General features: G+C 40.7%; 1 protein-coding gene across 1 annotated transcript; it reads left to right on the top strand.

Moving 5' to 3' along the window:
- Positions 1 to 4,629: 4,629 nt before the first annotated feature.
- LOC142391787 (polyunsaturated fatty acid lipoxygenase ALOX15B-like) lies at positions 4,630 to 12,410 on the top strand. The gene is made up of 15 exons (XM_075477855.1): positions 4,630 to 4,697; positions 4,886 to 5,054; positions 5,288 to 5,492; positions 5,624 to 5,705; positions 5,893 to 6,015; positions 6,130 to 6,233; positions 7,927 to 8,093; positions 8,259 to 8,402; positions 8,763 to 8,966; positions 9,143 to 9,229; positions 9,311 to 9,480; positions 10,181 to 10,302; positions 10,450 to 10,550; positions 10,987 to 11,157; positions 11,368 to 12,410. The coding sequence occupies exons 2-15, from the start codon at positions 4,911 to 4,913 to the stop codon at positions 11,545 to 11,547; spliced, it is 2,004 nt and encodes a 667-aa protein (XP_075333970.1). The 5' UTR covers positions 4,630 to 4,697; positions 4,886 to 4,910; the 3' UTR covers positions 11,548 to 12,410.
- The last annotated feature ends 6,159 nt before the right edge of the window (positions 12,411 to 18,569 follow it).

The following is an 18,569-nucleotide window of genomic DNA, read 5'->3' as shown; positions in this document are numbered from 1 at the left end:
TTAATGTGATCAAATATTTAGTTCACTCACAATATAAACATTTGAAACAGCTGTATTTTTTTTTTAAACAGCTCAAAATATGAATCAAACTGTAACAGAGCACAGATTTAACTTACAATAACAGTTCACGTACTAACCAGACATGCATACTCACCTCAATATCTATGCGAAAGTTAATAGTCATCACTGACTGTATTATTTTCACTCAGTGAAAAAGATATGTACCTTAAGTCTTCTGCGATCACCTGACCAAACGTTGTAATCTTTGCTGGAACTTTACCTTCGACTTTCCAAATAAAGCGCGCTCTCCTGGAATGACCAGTCCATCACAGGGCCACACAGAGACAAACGAGCACACACGCTCACACTCACTCCTCCTCGGGACAATTTAGAGACACCAATTAACCTGACATGCATGTTTTTGGACTGTGGGGGAAAGCCGGAGTACCCGCAGAAAACCCGCCGTGCCGCCCAAAACGGAGACAGAAGAATGTAAAAAGAAAGACAAGGGAATGAGTAGGCTTGGGGGAAAATAAAAGCATGGGTAAGAAAATTCAAGGGGGAAATAAAAGGGACATAGATATATGAATAAAAGAAAAATGTGGAGAAAAAAAGAACAGTCACATCAAAAAAAGATATGTCTTGGAAATAACTGGAGAAAGAAAATGTGCAGGGAAAATATAATGGTGATAAATACAGGCTTAAAAGATAAAGACCGAAAACCGAAATGCTTAAATGGGTTAGTTAAACTTTAAAACATGTGGTTAAGTAAATAAATGGGCTTTTAAAATAAAAATAAAAAAAGGGGCATAATTATAGGTGTCGCATACTATGTCGTATCTTTAGCATATTATTTATTAAGCCATTTATATATGTCTGCTTTTATTTTGTATTCAGCCCCTTCATATATATGTAATCTAAAAAAAAATGGACATTCTGATGTAGTAAAACACATTTTACTATGGATAAGACCATAAAGTCCATAAGACAATATCAATTGAAATCCCAAATCAAGAGCGGGAGAGTCATGGGACTGACCCTACTGGTCATGAGAATATAGATTTAAGGCGCTTTAGTCTTAACCTTTTAACCACTACATACAATACAAACATCCTCCATAAGTTGTCACAGAAAAAAAATAAGCTGATTATAATTCTAGGGGCGGCTTTTACATTTGCAACGTGAGCACAATCATTTCATTCAACTAGAAACAAAGAAAATATGAGGCTTCATCTTCTTCAGCTCCTCTGACCATGGAGGAAGATCATGTCATCGGTGACAATGTAGGATCAGGATGGACTGTCCATTCCCCCTGCTTTCCCCAAATCACAGCTGGGATGTTGACAAAATGTTTTGATTAGTTTAGCTAAATTAAAAGTAAATGTCTAAAACAAAAAAAAAAAATCAGGAGCTGCATATTTTAACTCATCATCTTAATGTTTACTTGCATCTGTTCATTTCAGATGTGCTAACCACCACACCACCGTGCAGCCTGATGATTTAACATAACAGACTAAAAAGGATATAAATGTAAGTAAAATATTGATTATGAATACTGATAAAAGATATTCAATTAAACCAAAAGGAGTTTATTTTACTTTATCGTCGTAACGTTGAAATCAGTCTTTTCATTTCAGGTTCACTCTTGTGAATATTGCATAAAACAACCCCAAGTCAACTGACTTCATGCGTTCATGCTACCGTTTCGTAAGATTTTGTCCTACTTCCAAGATAAAGTCTTGCAATCAGGTTTCCACTTTATTTTAACATGTAAGAACTTGAATGAACAAGGAAATGCAATTAAGATCCCACACAAACCACACAATAACAGGGAATTCTGTATCATCTAACAGTAGGTTTGATAAGAACATTTTCTGAGTCAGTCTGATGTTTGGTATTTGGTGAGGGTGTGTCAGAGAGGGGTTGAAAGGTGTCGATATGCAGTCAGACAGGAATATGTTGCCTTTCTGTTTGGATTTCATGGAAAATTGAGAAATGATCTCTCTCACATACATAGAATCTGAATATTATATTTGCAAAGCGAGTACATTCATTTAGCAAAGTACATATTTATATAATCAACTAGAAACAAAGAAAATATGAGACTTCACCTTCTTTATATCAGCCAAGCTCCTCTGACCATGGAGGAAGATCATGTCATCAGTGACAATGTAGGATCAGCATAGGATGGACTGTCCAGGGGGTGCTCTGCTTTTCCTCACATAACAGCTGGGATGTTGACAAAATGTTTTCACAAGTTTTGCTAAATAAAAGTAAATGTCACACACACCCACATAAATATAAACAGAATGAGGTTCTCTAAAAGCGCTGTTTTTACCCTCACTGACAGTATTGGGGAAACTAGAACACTGGAAGTTTTAATTAAAAAGGGTAATAATGGATATGATATTAACATAAAATTAAAGGCAGGGTAGGGGATCTTTTTCTGGAACATTTTTTTACATATTGCTTGAAATACTCTTCACACCCTCATTGCAACCAATTAATTAAAAGTTTTGACACAAATATGAAAAGTTTTAGTGGCCTCTAGAACGTACAATCTAGGAAAAACAGTATCCAATCATTGTGAACGGACCGTTAACAATGATTGGATACTGATGCCGTCTATCAAACTGCAATCTGCTCCTCCCTCCCCCTCCCCCTCCTTCCCCCTCCTTCCCCCTGTGCGCGTACCCTGCTCCGTGAACGAAGCTTGGCAGGAAGCTAAACTAGAGCCAGCTTGGCTAGCACCTAGCATTATTAAACGTATAGTTAGCATAAACTAAATACTAAATACGGCAACGATCGATGCTTGCTGTCAGAACAGCGCTCGTGCACCTTCGTGCTCGTGCGCGTTCATGTACTCTAGAGGCGTGCCTTCGGGGGGAAAGTGAAGAAAAGGGTTGGGACTTTTTACCTGTGTATTTTCAAAATGCAGCTTCGCTGGACTCAAAATCCAGGATCTCCTACCCTACCTTTAAATAAAAATGAAAACACCAGAAGAATGGAATGGAAAAAATTGGATAAAATACATGGGTTAAATACTTTATTCACAACCCAAAGAATATAAATGTGTCATATAAGTAATTAATAGATAAACTGGCGAAACAATAGCAGAAAATTTTAAAACTAGATTACTAGATAATTTCCTAGACTAAAAGAAAATAACTAAGTAAAATATTGATTATGAATACTGATAAAATATATTCAATTAAACCAAAAGGAGTTTATTTTACTTTATCGTCTTAACGTTGAAATCAGTCTTTTCATTTCAGGTTCACTCTTGCGAATATTGCATAAAACAACCCCAAGTCAACTGACTTCATGCCACCGTTTTGGTAAAGTCTTGCAATCAGGTTTACACTTTATTTTAACATGTAAGAACTTGAATGATCAAGAAAAAGCAAATAAGATCCGACAGGAACCACACAATGACAGGAACACTCTGATGTCATTCCTAATTGTTAAAACTATTATTGTGTAATTTCTCATCAGCATAAACTGCTGCAAATTTGAGCATTGAAAGGAATTTAATTAATGTTGTCATTTTACTTTTATTTATTTTTTTGTTACACTTTGATACAGTCAAAAATATACTTTTGCCACACAGAGACAATCTTCCATTCATCTATGGACACCAATTAAATTGACATGCGTGTTTTTTGGCAGTGGGATGAAACCGGAGTCCGGAGCACTCGGGGTAACCCACGCATACACAGGGAGAACATGCAAAGACCACACAGAAAGGAAATTACGAAACTATCACGAAATTAAGAGAACGTGGACAGCGTTCGATGGGGTCACAAGAGCAATCAACGCTCAGACTGAGATGCTACGTGAGCAGAATCGGAAGCTGGATGCGATCCTTACGCAGGTTCGCAGGCGGGCTGAGATTCCTGGACTCAGAAGAGAAATGGATTAATCTGGGAGAATGTTTGAGTGATCACTTGGACCGGGCGGAAAGGGTCCACATCCCACAAATTCGGCTGAATTCGGGACTTTCGCCATGCGATAACCAGCAATGGACAAGAAGACAGACAGCGCAATCAGTTGTCTGTCTGACCTAATTAAATTGTATGTGTTGCTTTTTTTGTGCTGAGGTTTTTTTGCGATCTCAAACCGTATCCTGATAAAGGGTAAAGTGTGAAGTATGATTTTTTTTTTCTCCTCCTCTCACCTAATGTTGTTCCTTCCTTCTTATCTGGCGGCGCCCATTACGTGGGCTGCGTTGCCTTGGTCCCTCATCTACCGATGTTGAACGCACTTATTGTAAGTCGCTTTGGTTAAAAGCGTCTGCAAAATGACCGTAATGTAAATGTAAATGTTGTGTTGTGTTGTTTCTGTGTTGTATGTCAAGATGGGTTGTACTGAAACTTGTAATTTCCCCTTGGGGATTAATAAAGTATATTGATTGATTGATTGATTGATAACGACCGCACCACCATGCAGCCCAGGAAACTACATGTTTAAAAAAAATGATGTAAGATTCCAGGGAATTCTCAGCATACAGCTACAACTGGGTTTCTGAGATGGGAGGCTGCTTATCAGATTCACACATTTCAACACTTCATTATTGGAGATGTCCATTGGTTCTGGAAAGATACTCCCACAAAACCATGTGTATTTAAAGAGACATCAGAGGTGTTGCACCAAGCCTGAAGATCTCCAGAGGAACTTCTTGGTCTCATTTGCAAAGGGTAAGAGAGATGCTTGTTATAAGGATTTCAATGAGCTGTGTTTGGATTGAAGCAGAAGATTGGAAAGAGACATTTCATTTCTCATTGTCAGACCAGAAATTCTGTGGCTTTAAACATCTTGGTTAATTTACTGATGACTGGCCTAATCAGTGCTGTCAATGTGTATTTTTACCCCCCCCCCCCATCAGGATTGATCCACTTTCGAGAGAGAAAATGGTGGATTACGAAGTGACTGTAATCACTGGAAGTCGCCTCTATTCCTTTACCTATGACTCTATCTACATTAAGCTGGTGGGCACCGATGGGGAAAGTGAGCACACGGACTTCAATACAAACAAAGCATACTTCAGTGGAGCTGTAAGTCTGGAAGATCAAGCTCAATCTTTAAATGTTTCGAATGTTTGCTCAGTCTTGCACACTCACAAGCTCAGTCTCATGTTTAGCAACAGGATATGTGCAGCATGAGCAAAAATGACCCAAAAAGAAACCTCCAAGAAAATCATATTTGCTTCAGTGTGATCACATTGCACATACATTTCATGTTCTCCACAGTTCTTGCAGTTTTCTAACAATACTTTCACTTTGTTTAGGTGGCATATTTTAATGTGTCCTGCCCCGCTTCCATTGGAAAACTGGTACTGATTGAACTGGACAAACAGCCTCTCCTGCTGTTTCCAGAAGACTCTTGGTTTCCTGCTAAAGTGGTTGTGAAATCCCCTGAGGGACACACCTACAACTTTCCCATCTACCGCTGGATCACTGACAGTGAGGTGTACCGCTTCAGAGAGGGAACAGGTTTGTGAAACTTTGTCTGTCATAAAAAAGTACAAATTAAAAAAAGAGCAGGTTCTATAAATCAGATAAATTCATCCTAACACACTTGACTTACTGACAGTTTTAAACCTTGTTGTTCTTTTTTTTTTCAGCTCAGAGAGTCTTTGAAGATGACCATTGTCTTGGCAGATACAGTCGAGAACAAGAGCTTCAGGAGCGTAAAGAAGACTATCGGTGAGAGCTCAGAGCTTTTACACTTTTCAATGTTATGCACCCAGAGACCAACAAGAACACAAACCTCCTTAACCCTGGTTGGAGTAAGTTAGTGTTTACATGACAAAATGCTTTCAACTATAGAATATGTCAAAGAATTCAAGTGATTTATGAGTGCATACTCAGATACCTTCTTTACTCTTTGCAGCTGGGATGAGTACAAGGAGGGAATACCACATAACATGAAGGCTGATGATCTTCTTTCGCTGCCTTGTGAGGTCCGTTTTTCCTTCACCAAGACCACAGAGTTTTTGTACACTGCAGCCACAGGGTGAAGTCATTATATTCTCTCGTATATTTTTCTACTTATTCATCTTTTTACTTACCTATATATTATTTAAAGTGTCCATTAAAGTAAATGTTTTTCTTTTTTTCATTTTTCCAGACTGACAGAGCTGAAGCTGAAGGGTTTGGCTGATTGTAAGAACAATTGGACCAATATTGATGAAATTGATCGGGTGTTTTGCTGTAAACGGACTCACATTTCAGGTACAATACAATTATTGTATGTTATGTAAATGTATGCATGTATAAACCGGTCAGCCACTACATTAAAACCACTGAGGCGAAAACAACTGAATAACTTGTTAGAAATTATGAAGGAGTAGCCTGGAAAACCAGCGCCAACTGCTGGACGGCAAAATGTTTTGCCTGCGGTTGGGTCTGGCCTCGAACCACTTTTCATTTTGAAAATACTGCCCTGAATCTGGCAGATGGCAACTAAACCAATCACAACGCAGAGATGTGTTTTGAATCAACGCGGGCGGGGCAGATGGTTCTGGTGCGGGGTTTTGAGGGAGTGACGACAGAGCAGTGCGACGTTGGGCAGTGGAAGCGAACATAGACAGCGAAAGCACAACAAGAAAGATGGCGGCGGCAATGGAACAGCGCTCGTTTGATTCAGCCTTGGCATCAGTTTTGGAAGAGTCCCCTCCCACCAAAGCTTTCTGTCGCGCTTACTGCGTCACAGTCAGTTGCGCTGATTGGTCAGAGCGTTGGCCTATAGGCACAGACACGGTTTGAAAGACAACGGGTTGTGCTCATCAACAATGTTCCGTTGTATCCATTGATCGGAGCCAGACTAAATTAGACATCCAATCCATTTAGGCTGGTTTATCAGGCTAATGAAGGAGTTAGTTTCAATTGACAGAAAGTGAATTATACATTATTGAAAAATTGAAAGCTTGTGAACCCACAGTTAGATACTATAAATCCAGATCCAAAGACTAAATATAAGAACAAAACTTTAAAAAAAAAAACAATTCTGTTGCCTTATTTCATATATGAGGCTTAAATTCTTCCAAGAATGTGTGTGTGTGTGTGTGTGTGTGTGTGCATGGTCTAAAGAATATGAGAGGTGTGTACATTGTAACTGTACATCCTTCCTTTACAAGTACCAGTCTGTGTGCAGGAAAAGGCACAAATATGGATTTTATTTGTAGATATGATTCATGCATGAGGCCCATAATACATGAGGCATGCTGCATTCTGGTGTACACAATATTTTTCACACTGTTCAAGTACCTCCGTTGCTGTTTTGTTTATGACCCACCGAGCCAAAACATGGGGCCAGAGTTGATACACCTACTGAAAAGGTAGTCACAGGCTTAAATTGATCTGCGAGTGTAAGGGACAGCCATCGTGGCGGAACATGTGGCCAAAGATACCTATGCTTTCATCAGTTTTTCCACATCATCATCTGTTGTGTGAATGGTTGGCTGCTACAGATAAGGTACTATAGCACAGATTACTGATTAATTACCCGTTAGGTCAGAGCCTATGCTAATCCCTGATCACCGCTGAATGTACATACAAAGACATGTGAGCATCAGATCTAAACTGCACCATTGAGCAGCGAAGTTAAGGTGGTCCGGCTTAAATACAGGGGCCCTAGTCTGACCCTTACTGAAACAGCACTGCTGACAGCCCTCTGTTTAGACAGCTGGAGACCTTTTGGTGAAGTCAGCAGCTACCAGTTTCTGTGCACGTAGTATTGCACTGTTAGTTCGAGCTGCCGTGTTGGTGTTATTGGGGGCTTTCTACACACGCGTCTACTAGGATGATATTATCGACGCGCACCTCCGCAGCAGCATCTTTACACGGAATTTGCTACTGCTGCTGGCAACATGGTTCGTTATTGCGTATTTCAAAATACTAAAATGACATCTTATTCCTTTTGCAGACTATGTCCAAGAACATTGGAAGGAGGACGCTTTCTTTGGCTCCCAGTTTCTAAATGGTGTCAATCCAATGATGATCCGACGTTGTACAACCCTGCCCAGTAACTTTCCTGTCACTGATTGCATGGTCTTCCTCCATGGTCAGATGAGCTTGGCTGATGAAATGAAGGTGATGCCTCATACTGAATGAAATTTGATAAGAACATTCTTTGCATTTAGTTGATACTTTAAATGGGCACTTTGTTAAATGAATGTGCTCATGTTGAAAATGTAAAATCCAGATGCTATATATGTAAGAAAGATAATTTCTCAATTTTCCACAAAATTTAAACAGAAAGGCAACATATTCCTGTGTGACTACAAGCAGCTGGATGGAGTGAAAGCAAACATCATCAATGGAAAGCAGCAGTACTTGATGGCTCCACTCGTCCTGCTCCAAAAAACTCCCGATGAGAAGCTGATGCCAATTGCTATCCAGGTGAGATTAACACTCAGATACAGTACACTATGGCTATTACTGATTCAGATGTATTATTTTCAGAAATATTCTAGAAGAGACATATGACAACAGTGTACACTGTCGGAAAGGAAACTGAGATGAAGCAACGTGTAAAGATGTATCAGTGCAACTGTCAATTTGTCCTTCCAGTTGTCACCTGTAGTTTTACACACACATACACAATGATGTGTGTAGGACTGATGTTCTGAAGCTGTCAGTACCAAACATAAGCTTACAATAATAAAGGCAAACACACAACAAGCACGGGGAAATCTTCATCCTTTTTGATGACTATGCTGTATGTACGAATGACCCACATGTTCCCTCCTTCTCCTGCAGCTGAAGCAGAAACCAGCACAGGACAACCCGATCTTCCTCCCTACGGATTCTGAGTATGACTGGCTGCTGGCAAAGATTTTTGTGAGAAGTTCAGATTTCAGTGAACATCAGCTCAATGTTCACCTGCTGCGCACTCACCTGCTGGCTGAGGTCTTTGCAGTCTCACTGCTGCGCAACGTGCCCATGGTGCACCCTCTCTACAAGGTAACTGAAGATGATGAACCATCATGTCTCAGAATGCAAGTATTAGCAAATATTTCACACTGCTACATGGTATAGAAGCATGAAGATTTCATTCAGGGTAAAAACACAAAACAAAAACAAAGAGCACATGGAATAGCAACTCCCTGTGTTGCTAACAGAGTTCCCTTTTTCCTCAGCTTCTCGTACCTCACACTCGCTACACTTTGCAGATCAACTTCTTGGCCCGAAGGTTGCTAATATCAAAGGATGGGACTTTCACTCAGGTAGGAGACACTTACTAGACAATACTAAGTTTATTATGATAGAAAGTATTTATCTTTAACTGTAATGTGACTATTCTTTAGTTTGCAGCCTCTGGTGGAAAGGGTGTGGTCCCCATTCTGAGGAAATCATTGTCCTCAGTGACATACAGGTCCCTCTGTATCCCTGAGGACATTGCTGACCGTGGGCTGGAGGACGTGCCAAACTTCTACTACAGGGATGATGGACTCAGGCTTTGGGATATCATCCACAGGTACAACAGACATTTTGTGTTGCATATAGGACATGTATGATAGCAAAGACATATCATAGATACTTTATCATGCTAAATTTTCAAACATTCACTTGGATTAGTTATAAAATATATAACTAACCCTTTATCTATAACTAAAGAAAAGAAAAAAAGATATATAATAGTTTGCTCTCACCACAGTGAAAACAGGAACGATTTGATTCGGACCCAACACACTGTGAGCATCTGACTCCTCAGGTCATAATCTGCATAACCCACTCTACATTGAACATAAGTAATAAGCAGTGCATAGTATTGCAGTAAATATATTGAATACAGTTTAGAGTCATGATCAACTATAAAATATGATTGTAATTAAAGATGGTTATTTCTGTCTCTGACTGAAGTGGTCCTGAGTGAACATCATTAAACCTTAAGTTCATGTTGTTGTGGTGTTATGTTTATGTTCATATTTAATTATTTGTACATTTACAGGAATCTAGCCACACAAATGTAAATTACACTCAATCCAGTATCTGTTTTGCATCTTACCCTGTTTCCTTTACTGTCATTCCTCTTCTATAACATTCAACAAAAATAAAATGTAAAATATTTCACATTTTTGGTGATATAAAAAATTCTTAACTTATTACTTAGACAATAATGGCATCTATCGCAAATGTGAAATGTATTTTTCAAAATGTTTCCCTATCTTTCAAAGGTTTGTGAAGGGAATCCTCGGCTACTACTACAAGAATGATTGTGAAGTCCAACGCGACTCCGAACTACAGAAGTGGATATCGGACATTTTCGAACATGGATTTCTTTCCATAGAATCCACAGGTGGTTTTTAAGAAAATCTTAAGCTCTGTTATAGTAACGATTCTTTGTGAGTGTATTAGGAAATTAATACACTTTTAAACAATTTAAACTTCAGTTGAGCTGTTTGAATGTTGCTAAGTGATAAAGTTTATTCTTTCTCGTTTCCAGGAATTCCACAGAGATTTACCACTGTGACTGAGCTCATACAGTTTGTTACCATGGTGATCTTCACTGGCTCAGCCCAGCATGCTGCAGTGAACTCTGGACAGGTATAGAAATTTTTAAGAGACAAAAAAGCATGCAATGCCTCTTATTCTGGGCTGATTTATAATGAGGATAATATTTTCTTTGATGTGAGTTTGTTGTACCAACATGCAAGCAGTTTACAAGTAGTGATAAAACTGTATTAAGGTCAAGTGGAGATTCCATTTGTTTTGCAGGCAAGATGAAAAGTCAGTGCATCATTAAATAAGTTTATTGCCAGATTTCATCATTTGTGGATCTTTATTTGTACAAAATTTCAGAGGAAATCATCCAGTAGTTAAAACATTTCCACCTGGAACAAGCTTGGCTGACTCACCAAGAGAGGTCAATCACATAAGTGATTGAGAGGATGCCACTAAAGTTAAACATAGCCGACTGTTTGGTCATTTAAGAGCAAAAACGGATCAATAACATGTCATATTTCTTATTTATTTACTGCAGTATGACTATGGTGGCTGGATGCCAAACACACCCAGCTCTCTGCAACTTCCCCCACCGACCGTGAAGGGGAAAGCGACTGAAGCCACGATGTTGAACACATTCCCGGACATCAGTACAACAGTTAATGGCATGGCCACTGTATGGCTGCTCAGCAAGCAGTCCAGCGACATCGTAAGTGTGCAAATCCTCAAGACAAATTACACTCTAACATTTACTGTCTGTACAAGTTGTGTCAAGAACACTAATAAGATAAAAGCTTTTAGAGCTGCTAAAAGTATACGCCTTACCCTTAACAGCTCTACATTATAATGCAAAGAGCCTGTTTGGTAAATATTTTCATGTTAAAAAAGAAAGAAATAAACATGTCACCCATCTCATCAGGTCCTTCTTGGCCAGTACCTTGAAGACCACTTCAGTGAAGAGACTCCCCTTCGGGTTATAATGGACTTCCAAAAAGAGCTTAAGGGGTTAAGTGCAAATATCAAGAACAGAAACAAAGATCTGGAGGTGCCATACACATACATGGATCCAGAGGCGATAGAAAATAGTGTGGCTATATAAGCAGGACAGGGTGGGACCACCACAACTGATTTCCGTCTAATCATTGATCACTATAGGTAGTTCACTAACCTATTTTCAAATGACTAGCAGGGGGTGAGTCCCACGGTCACAGAAAGAAACAAATTGGTACAAAAGTAAATGGGAAAATGACTCTGCTTCTCTCTTGATTTGCAATTTCAACATTTTCTGAGAGAACTTTATGGTCTCACACACAGTTAAATATGTTTTACTACGTCAGAATGTTCACTTGTTGGATTAAATAGTTTTGTGTCATTTCTGTGATTTGATTTGATTTTTCTCAGCTGGGGCCTTTCTGTGTGGGGTGTATTCTCTTGTCTTTGTGGGTTTTCTCTGGGTAAAGCAGCTTTCTCCCACAGTCCAAAAAGATGCATTTTAGATTTAGCTGGTGATTTAAAAATGACTGCAAGAATGCAGGTTGTTTGTCTGTGTTATCCCTGTGATAAACTGGTGAAGTTTCCAGGGTGTGCCCTTCCTTTCCCCCGTGCCCCAGCAGCTCGCGTCACTAAATTGTTTCAATTCAATTTGCCGAAAAAAAGTAAATGTCTTGGGTCTGTGAATTTATGGGTGTGTTTTTTTTTAAAAAAGGTACATTTTTGAGGTAGAACATAATGGGACATTACTGTCACTGTGGGTGCAGAATTGTTTTCAAAGGAGGAGACAAGAAGGTAGAAAAAATGTAAAAATGTTAGAAAAACTTTTTTTACAATGATTGTACCTTGGATTAGGCAAATAAGCAGTCTCTTCTCCATGTTGTTCCTTGTAAGCGCCCTGTGTGTATCGCATGTCACTAAATTGTTTCAATACATTTTGCTGAATAAAAGTAAATGTCTTGGGTCTGTGAATTTATGGGTGTGTTTTTTAAAAAAAGGTACATTTTTGAGAACATAATGGGACACTTTGGGTGCAGAATTGTTTTCAACGGTAGAGACAAAGTAGAAAAAGGCAAAAAAGGTAGAAAAACATTTTTTACCTGTGATAATACAAATAAGCAGTGTCTTGAGTGTATCACATGTCTCACAAGCTTTCTTCACCAAGAAGGTGGTGTTGGCTGACTAGGATAGAACTTCTTAAATGAGAACAACAAGGAATTAAAAAGGACTCCACACACTGAACACACTCCCAGTGAATGTAGAGTATGGCTGGGTCTCAGCCCCACCATTTCCTGTTATCCAATATCAGTTCTTCGACTATAGTGGCGTTTAAAACAGGTTGTTCTCTGAGCACTGGACTGACAGTCTCTATATCTCATCTTTATATTCTGATTCAACTCCAACTGAGATGAGCCTAGCAACAGTTGAAAAGACATGGACTCAACCTTGAGGAGCTCCATTTTTTTTAGAGTAATGGATGAGGATGTGTGGGGTCCAAGTCTGATATGCTGTGAGTGATTTCTCAAAAGGTCCTTGGTCCAGGTACAGATACTTAAGTCAAAGTGCATCAGTTTACCAACCAGAATAACTGGGATGATGGTATTAAAGACACAGCAAAAGTCAAAGAACACCATTTTCACGTAGTTATGGCAGTAATCCAGGTGCCTCGGTGCAGTGTGAGTTGCTATGGTGATAGCATCTTAGGTGAACTGTTTGGCTCAGTAAGAAAACTGATGAGGATCAAATGACTGTATGAGGGTGGCTTTATTGTGATGCAGAATCAGATTTTCAAAACACTTCAGGATGATAGAAGTGTGAGCAACTGACCTGGAGATGATAGGTCTGCAGAGGCTTGTTTTTTGGGAACTGGGATTTAAGGAAATGTTAAGCTTATTAGCACCCCTCTGAAATAGTTTGTGTTACATTCTGTCAGGTCCAGAAGCCTTCTTTGGATTCACTGACCACATTGCACACCTCAGATCATCCTTCAGTGTGAGGGAGCTGGAAGCTACTGGGGGCAGGGATACAAAAGCACACCCTTCAATCGCAAATCAGGCAAAAAAGCGTAAGGTGTTTTATCCCTTTCCATATCCTCTGTTAATCATTTTGTGTCCAGTGGGCCTAAATCTTACAGGTCTCCTTTAGCTCCTTGATGCCTTTCTTTAGGTCAGCTCAATCATAGCTGCACTGTGCCCTATTCCTTGACCTGAAGGAGACATTGTGAATTTCAATTTTTTCTAGACCAAATGACCAGCATTTGGACTTTCTGGTTGAGAAATGTCCAGATGCACTTAGGCCCAATCCCAATTCTATTTTCTACCCCTTCGCCTACCCCTCGCCCCTACCCCTCGCCCCTACCCCTCGCCCCTTCAAACGTAGGGGTAGGCGAAGGGATATTTTTAGAAATATCTGCGTCGAATCGACGGAGTGCCATCAGGCGAAGGCGTCTTCGACATCTGGGAGCATTGTTGGATCTTGGTACGGTATGTAGAATAAGAAATTAATGCAAATAACGCTTGTGAGTGAGCAGCTGGTAGCTTCCAGAGCCGGCGTGTGAAAATGATTGTGTGTGTGTTTGAAAGTGCTTCTAACTGTACATTTGTGATATCGTGTAATATAGAAACAATTTGCTTGTCTCGTTGGATTTGCTGATTTATTGATTGGAGTAGTATCCTAACCTGGCTAACCTAGCTGAAAGCATAAGCTAACGTTTAGCCTTTGTTACTCGCCTCGTTACGTTTGGAATAAACAATGCGTTTTTGAAGCGGTTTTCTTTGTACCAGGTTCAGATTTGATGACTTAAATAAATGCACTGCATTGTGTGTGGTATCAATGTGTTGGTTTGGGAGGATGAAAGCCTGATCTTTCCATGTTTTTCTTTCCAGCAGACGGGTCATCCTACAAATTATTGCCCATTGGACCACAACATGTACCCCAATTTTTTTGTTATCCCTTGTATAATAAATCTCTTCATACCAATATCCGTTCCAGTCGTTCATATGATGTTGATGTGATAATCATGCTCACAAACCTTTTGTCCTTAATTTCTTTTATTAGGCTCACATTACAGACTGGTAAGGCAGCTTATTTTCAGAAATAACAGCTTAAAGTGTCTGCTGTAAAGTGTGTGGTGCAAATATGGACAATAAACAGTATGAATATAAACAATATGAATATAAACGGGCAACAGTGCAATCATCAAGAACGAGATGACCGGAGCAGGAACAGCGGAGGTGCATGGCACATCGGAGGTGCTGGGCTCAGTGATGTTCTGGGGGAACAAGACACGATATGACATTATAGCATGCACTTTCATCCATTGTAAAAAATTTAAAAAAGGTGTTTCAGAATGCGGTAGTGGTGGCTGTGTGTACAATAGGTGCATGGCGCATCAACTCACCGTAAAGTTTGTCTATCATGCGCTCAAACCGAGCTAAAAAGCACTCCGTTTTCTGCTCGTGGCGCTTCTGCTCCTTCAGGCTCTCCTGTATCAGGTAATCCATTATGGGATTGGACTTCCTACTTCTTTTTGGGGATGGGGATGACTTTAGAAACAGATCTTCGTTTTCGGCGCTAAACCTGATCAGGCTCTTTTTTTGTGCTTGAGTCCCTGTGAATCAGTCACGTATATGAATACTTGTGATAATAGGTAGCGAAATGACGCTCAAAAGGAACTTCTCTATGGTTAACCAACTACATTGCTTGTAAATACTCGTGTTACAATTTAAAAAACGACAACTCTTTCGCAGCACCTTCACATGCATTGACCGATTAGGCTACTCCATGTAAAATAGCGACTTTTCCCATGTGCGTTTATAGCAGAAAATAACTACACATTGCCACCACTTTAAACTCACACAATACACCAGTTATCACAACCTAAAACGGTTAAAACAGTTAAATTATGGCAAAAAAAATAGAAGAACTTACATTTGTGTGGTGAATTTTTAAAAAGACTCGCGATCTCCCGTTAGTCGCGTTGTACTCCGGGAAATATATCATACCCCTTCAAACGGAGTCTGCCTGGCCGAAGCCCTCCGTTTCAAGGGCTACAACGGAGGGGAAGGGGTAAGGGGTAGGGCCAAGGGGTGAATTGGGATTGGGCCTAATTGTTAGCAATATTATCAGCACAGTATTAAAAAAAATGCACAGTCACTGTGTACTCCTCCAGGTCCCCTTGATCAAATACCTGCCAGCCTGTGTTCCCTTTTAGAGACTTTTTTGTGCGTCTGGGCATGATGAATGAGTGTACCGAATTTTGTCGTCCCACGCGAAACTAACCCCAATCCGGGGACCATTTTTAAGCATCGTAGGGGGCGCTACAAAGTCAATGAGCGACTCCCCCCAAAAAAAGAGTCCAGATTTGCCATGTCATCAGTAGAGCTGTAACAAAATCCGGGTTATCCGGTTTTCAACCCGGATAAATACGTCACCCGGGCAGACCGGATGGTGGCATGCATTTGATCCGCCTTAAAAAAAAAAAAAAAAAAAAGATCCGCCCAAGTCGAGCCAGACGGGGTTTCATTATGTCAACAAATGGCAGTTAAAGCGCTCTTGCACCTTAGTCGTGAGAGAAATGATGAAACCGGAATATATATCCCTCTTTAGTTGCCTACTAGGCTACAGTCATTCTCTAGCATGGTGTTCAGTCACGAACACACAGTCACACACTGAGTGAAACGAAACCTAACTCCCGCCCCGTTTGTTGCGAGCCCGTTTGTCGGTTAAGTGAGCCATGCCCCCTACTGATCCGTCCTGACTTGCGATCCGTCCGTTACTTACAGTGAGGGACGAATCCCCGCTGACTCGTACCACCTGTTAGGTTTCGTTTCATTTGACCAACTCGGCAGCAGCAGCGAGTCGTCTACTGCTTCAACTCCCTGTCGGATCCTCTGTTCAGCTGGCTCGAAATCTCGCACGAAGTCACCCAGAGCCAGCGATTCAGCGGTCAGACGGGCAAGTAGCGAATCCATGCCAACTCGGAGCTTTTTAAGTTTCGATTCTGTCTCGTGACTTGACGAGCGAGCGCCGAGTCGGCAGCAAGGATTGTCGTCAACCCATCTGACTGCTGAAGGCTCTGTACCTCGCTACAGGCTCGGTTAGCGTGGCTTCATGCATCTTGTACAGTCGTTGAAAAATAATCATTTAGTGATATAGGGAGGGCAAGATCATTCCATGTTGTTTACTTGTAGGTCTAAACTCAGCATTGCCTCACCTAATGCTACCACTTTTGTCGCTGTGTAAATGCACACACTAGCTGTTGTGTCTGGCTTTCAGATAAAATGGCATTGAATTATTACTTGACAAAAATAAATGAATGAACTTGTAGCCGTTGGCTGCTCTTAGATTTATCAAAATGAATTGATACATGGAACAAAAAAAGGCAAGGCGCATAGCCACTAAACGGCAGAAAGGGTTGTTTTTTTTTGTTTTTTTTTTAATAAGTGACTCAAGTGATTCAAGTGATCCGTATAACTTGAATCCCCTCCTCGAAATGATCCAATCCGCCCGGATTGCCCAAAAGATTCGAGTTAAGCATCTCTAGTCATCGACGGGCAGATTGTTCCTGGCGAATTTCATGAGTTTTCGAGCACCTTTTCCAAAGAATAAGAATAACTAGGGGGCGCCAATGAGCCATTTTGCTCCACCCACACACGATACCCTTTACATACGTACGAGGTCGTCAGGGTGGACGTGTATGCCAATTTTAATGACCTTGCGATGATGATAAGGCTTTCAAACCACAAACGCCATCACACGATTTTCACTGCCTTGCCACGGCCACGCCCTTTGAGGTTTGAAAAAGTTTTTCCATGATTCTTTCCCCCCATAGCGTTAAGCCCCATACACACACGTCGCTGCTATTTACTCGCTACTCGCTCACTCGCCTACTCGCCACTCGCTTGGGTGCTTTTGCTGACTTGGTGTGTAGAAGTTGGGTGGCCACTGTTTGGAGAAAACTGGGGGAACGTCACCTGTCAATAATCTGTATTCTGCATTTTAATTGGCTACTCGCTTTTACTCGCTTACTCGCGTCGCTCGAAGTTGAAATATGTTCATCTCGGAATCCGCCCACATCGCATCGCTTGTACTCGCTTGTACTCTCCTCGCCTACTCGCCTCCTCGCCTCGCGTGAACACATAGACATTCTATTGACTTCACTCGCTGAGCGAGTAAATAGCAGCGACGTGTGTGTATGGGGCTTAAGAGTAACCTGGACAAGTTTGGAGCTGTTACCATTAAATCTGTAGTAGGAGTTTGTTAAAATGCAAGGTGTGGAAAAAAAAAGACGTTTCCAACCCCCAGCAGGTGGCGCTATAGGTGAATGTCACTGTGATTATATGTGCGCGTTCAGGCTGGGTACAGCATTCGCCGTATGAAGTTTGGGACGGATTGGATAATGTATGTGGGAGTATTACAACAATACATGCCCAGTAATATTGTTGTAATGTTTTAAATACTTGAACGCAGTTTTTCTAGAGAAGATAATTGCTTTGTATATGGGAGTATCTTCCATTGACTCTTTTGGGCTTTCACATGCGCGAGCGTACAACTAACCGGTGAGTTACATGCTGTTTATAAAGTTGTTTTGTAACGTCCCCATGCCAGTAATGTAAGAACCATGCATATGGTTTTGATGGTAAGGCTTGTGACTTTATTGTCGGATGGTTTATAAAGTGGTGTGACGTTTCTGCAGTGTGCAAGTTGTTGTTTTACGTGGAAGGTTTAGCACTTGCCCCTAGCCACCACGTATTAGCCTCGCATGACAGGCTGCTCGAACAGCGCGATCTCCACACAGGGAGCGCAGATTTGCACCTCTCTGTGTCCTACTATCATTATTTGACAACCTCTAGCAATGGAAATGAGCTTCAAATGCCCCGGAGTTCCCCTTTAAAGCAGGTGTATTTGTCGACAAATAACGCGCTGTATCAGCAGCCCAAACAGCAGTTTAACCTTGGCCTTGAGCCGAAGGTGCAAATAAGAGCACATACACTGAAAAAAATAAGATTTACTTAAAGGGACACTGTGTAATTTCTTCCCCCATCTAGTGGTGCAATTTTATTTAGCAAAGTCGAATGAATTTGCTCTCTAGCGCCTCGCGTTTTCAAATGTGCGTTGCAACTTGTCGAA

The sequence above is a fragment of the Odontesthes bonariensis genome, chromosome 2 (genome assembly GCF_027942865.1).
Source record: "Odontesthes bonariensis isolate fOdoBon6 chromosome 2, fOdoBon6.hap1, whole genome shotgun sequence".
Lineage (NCBI taxonomy): Eukaryota > Metazoa > Chordata > Actinopteri > Atheriniformes > Atherinopsidae > Odontesthes > Odontesthes bonariensis.
Note: the sequence above shows the minus strand (reverse complement) of the source record. Positions and strands in the feature narration are given on the sequence as shown.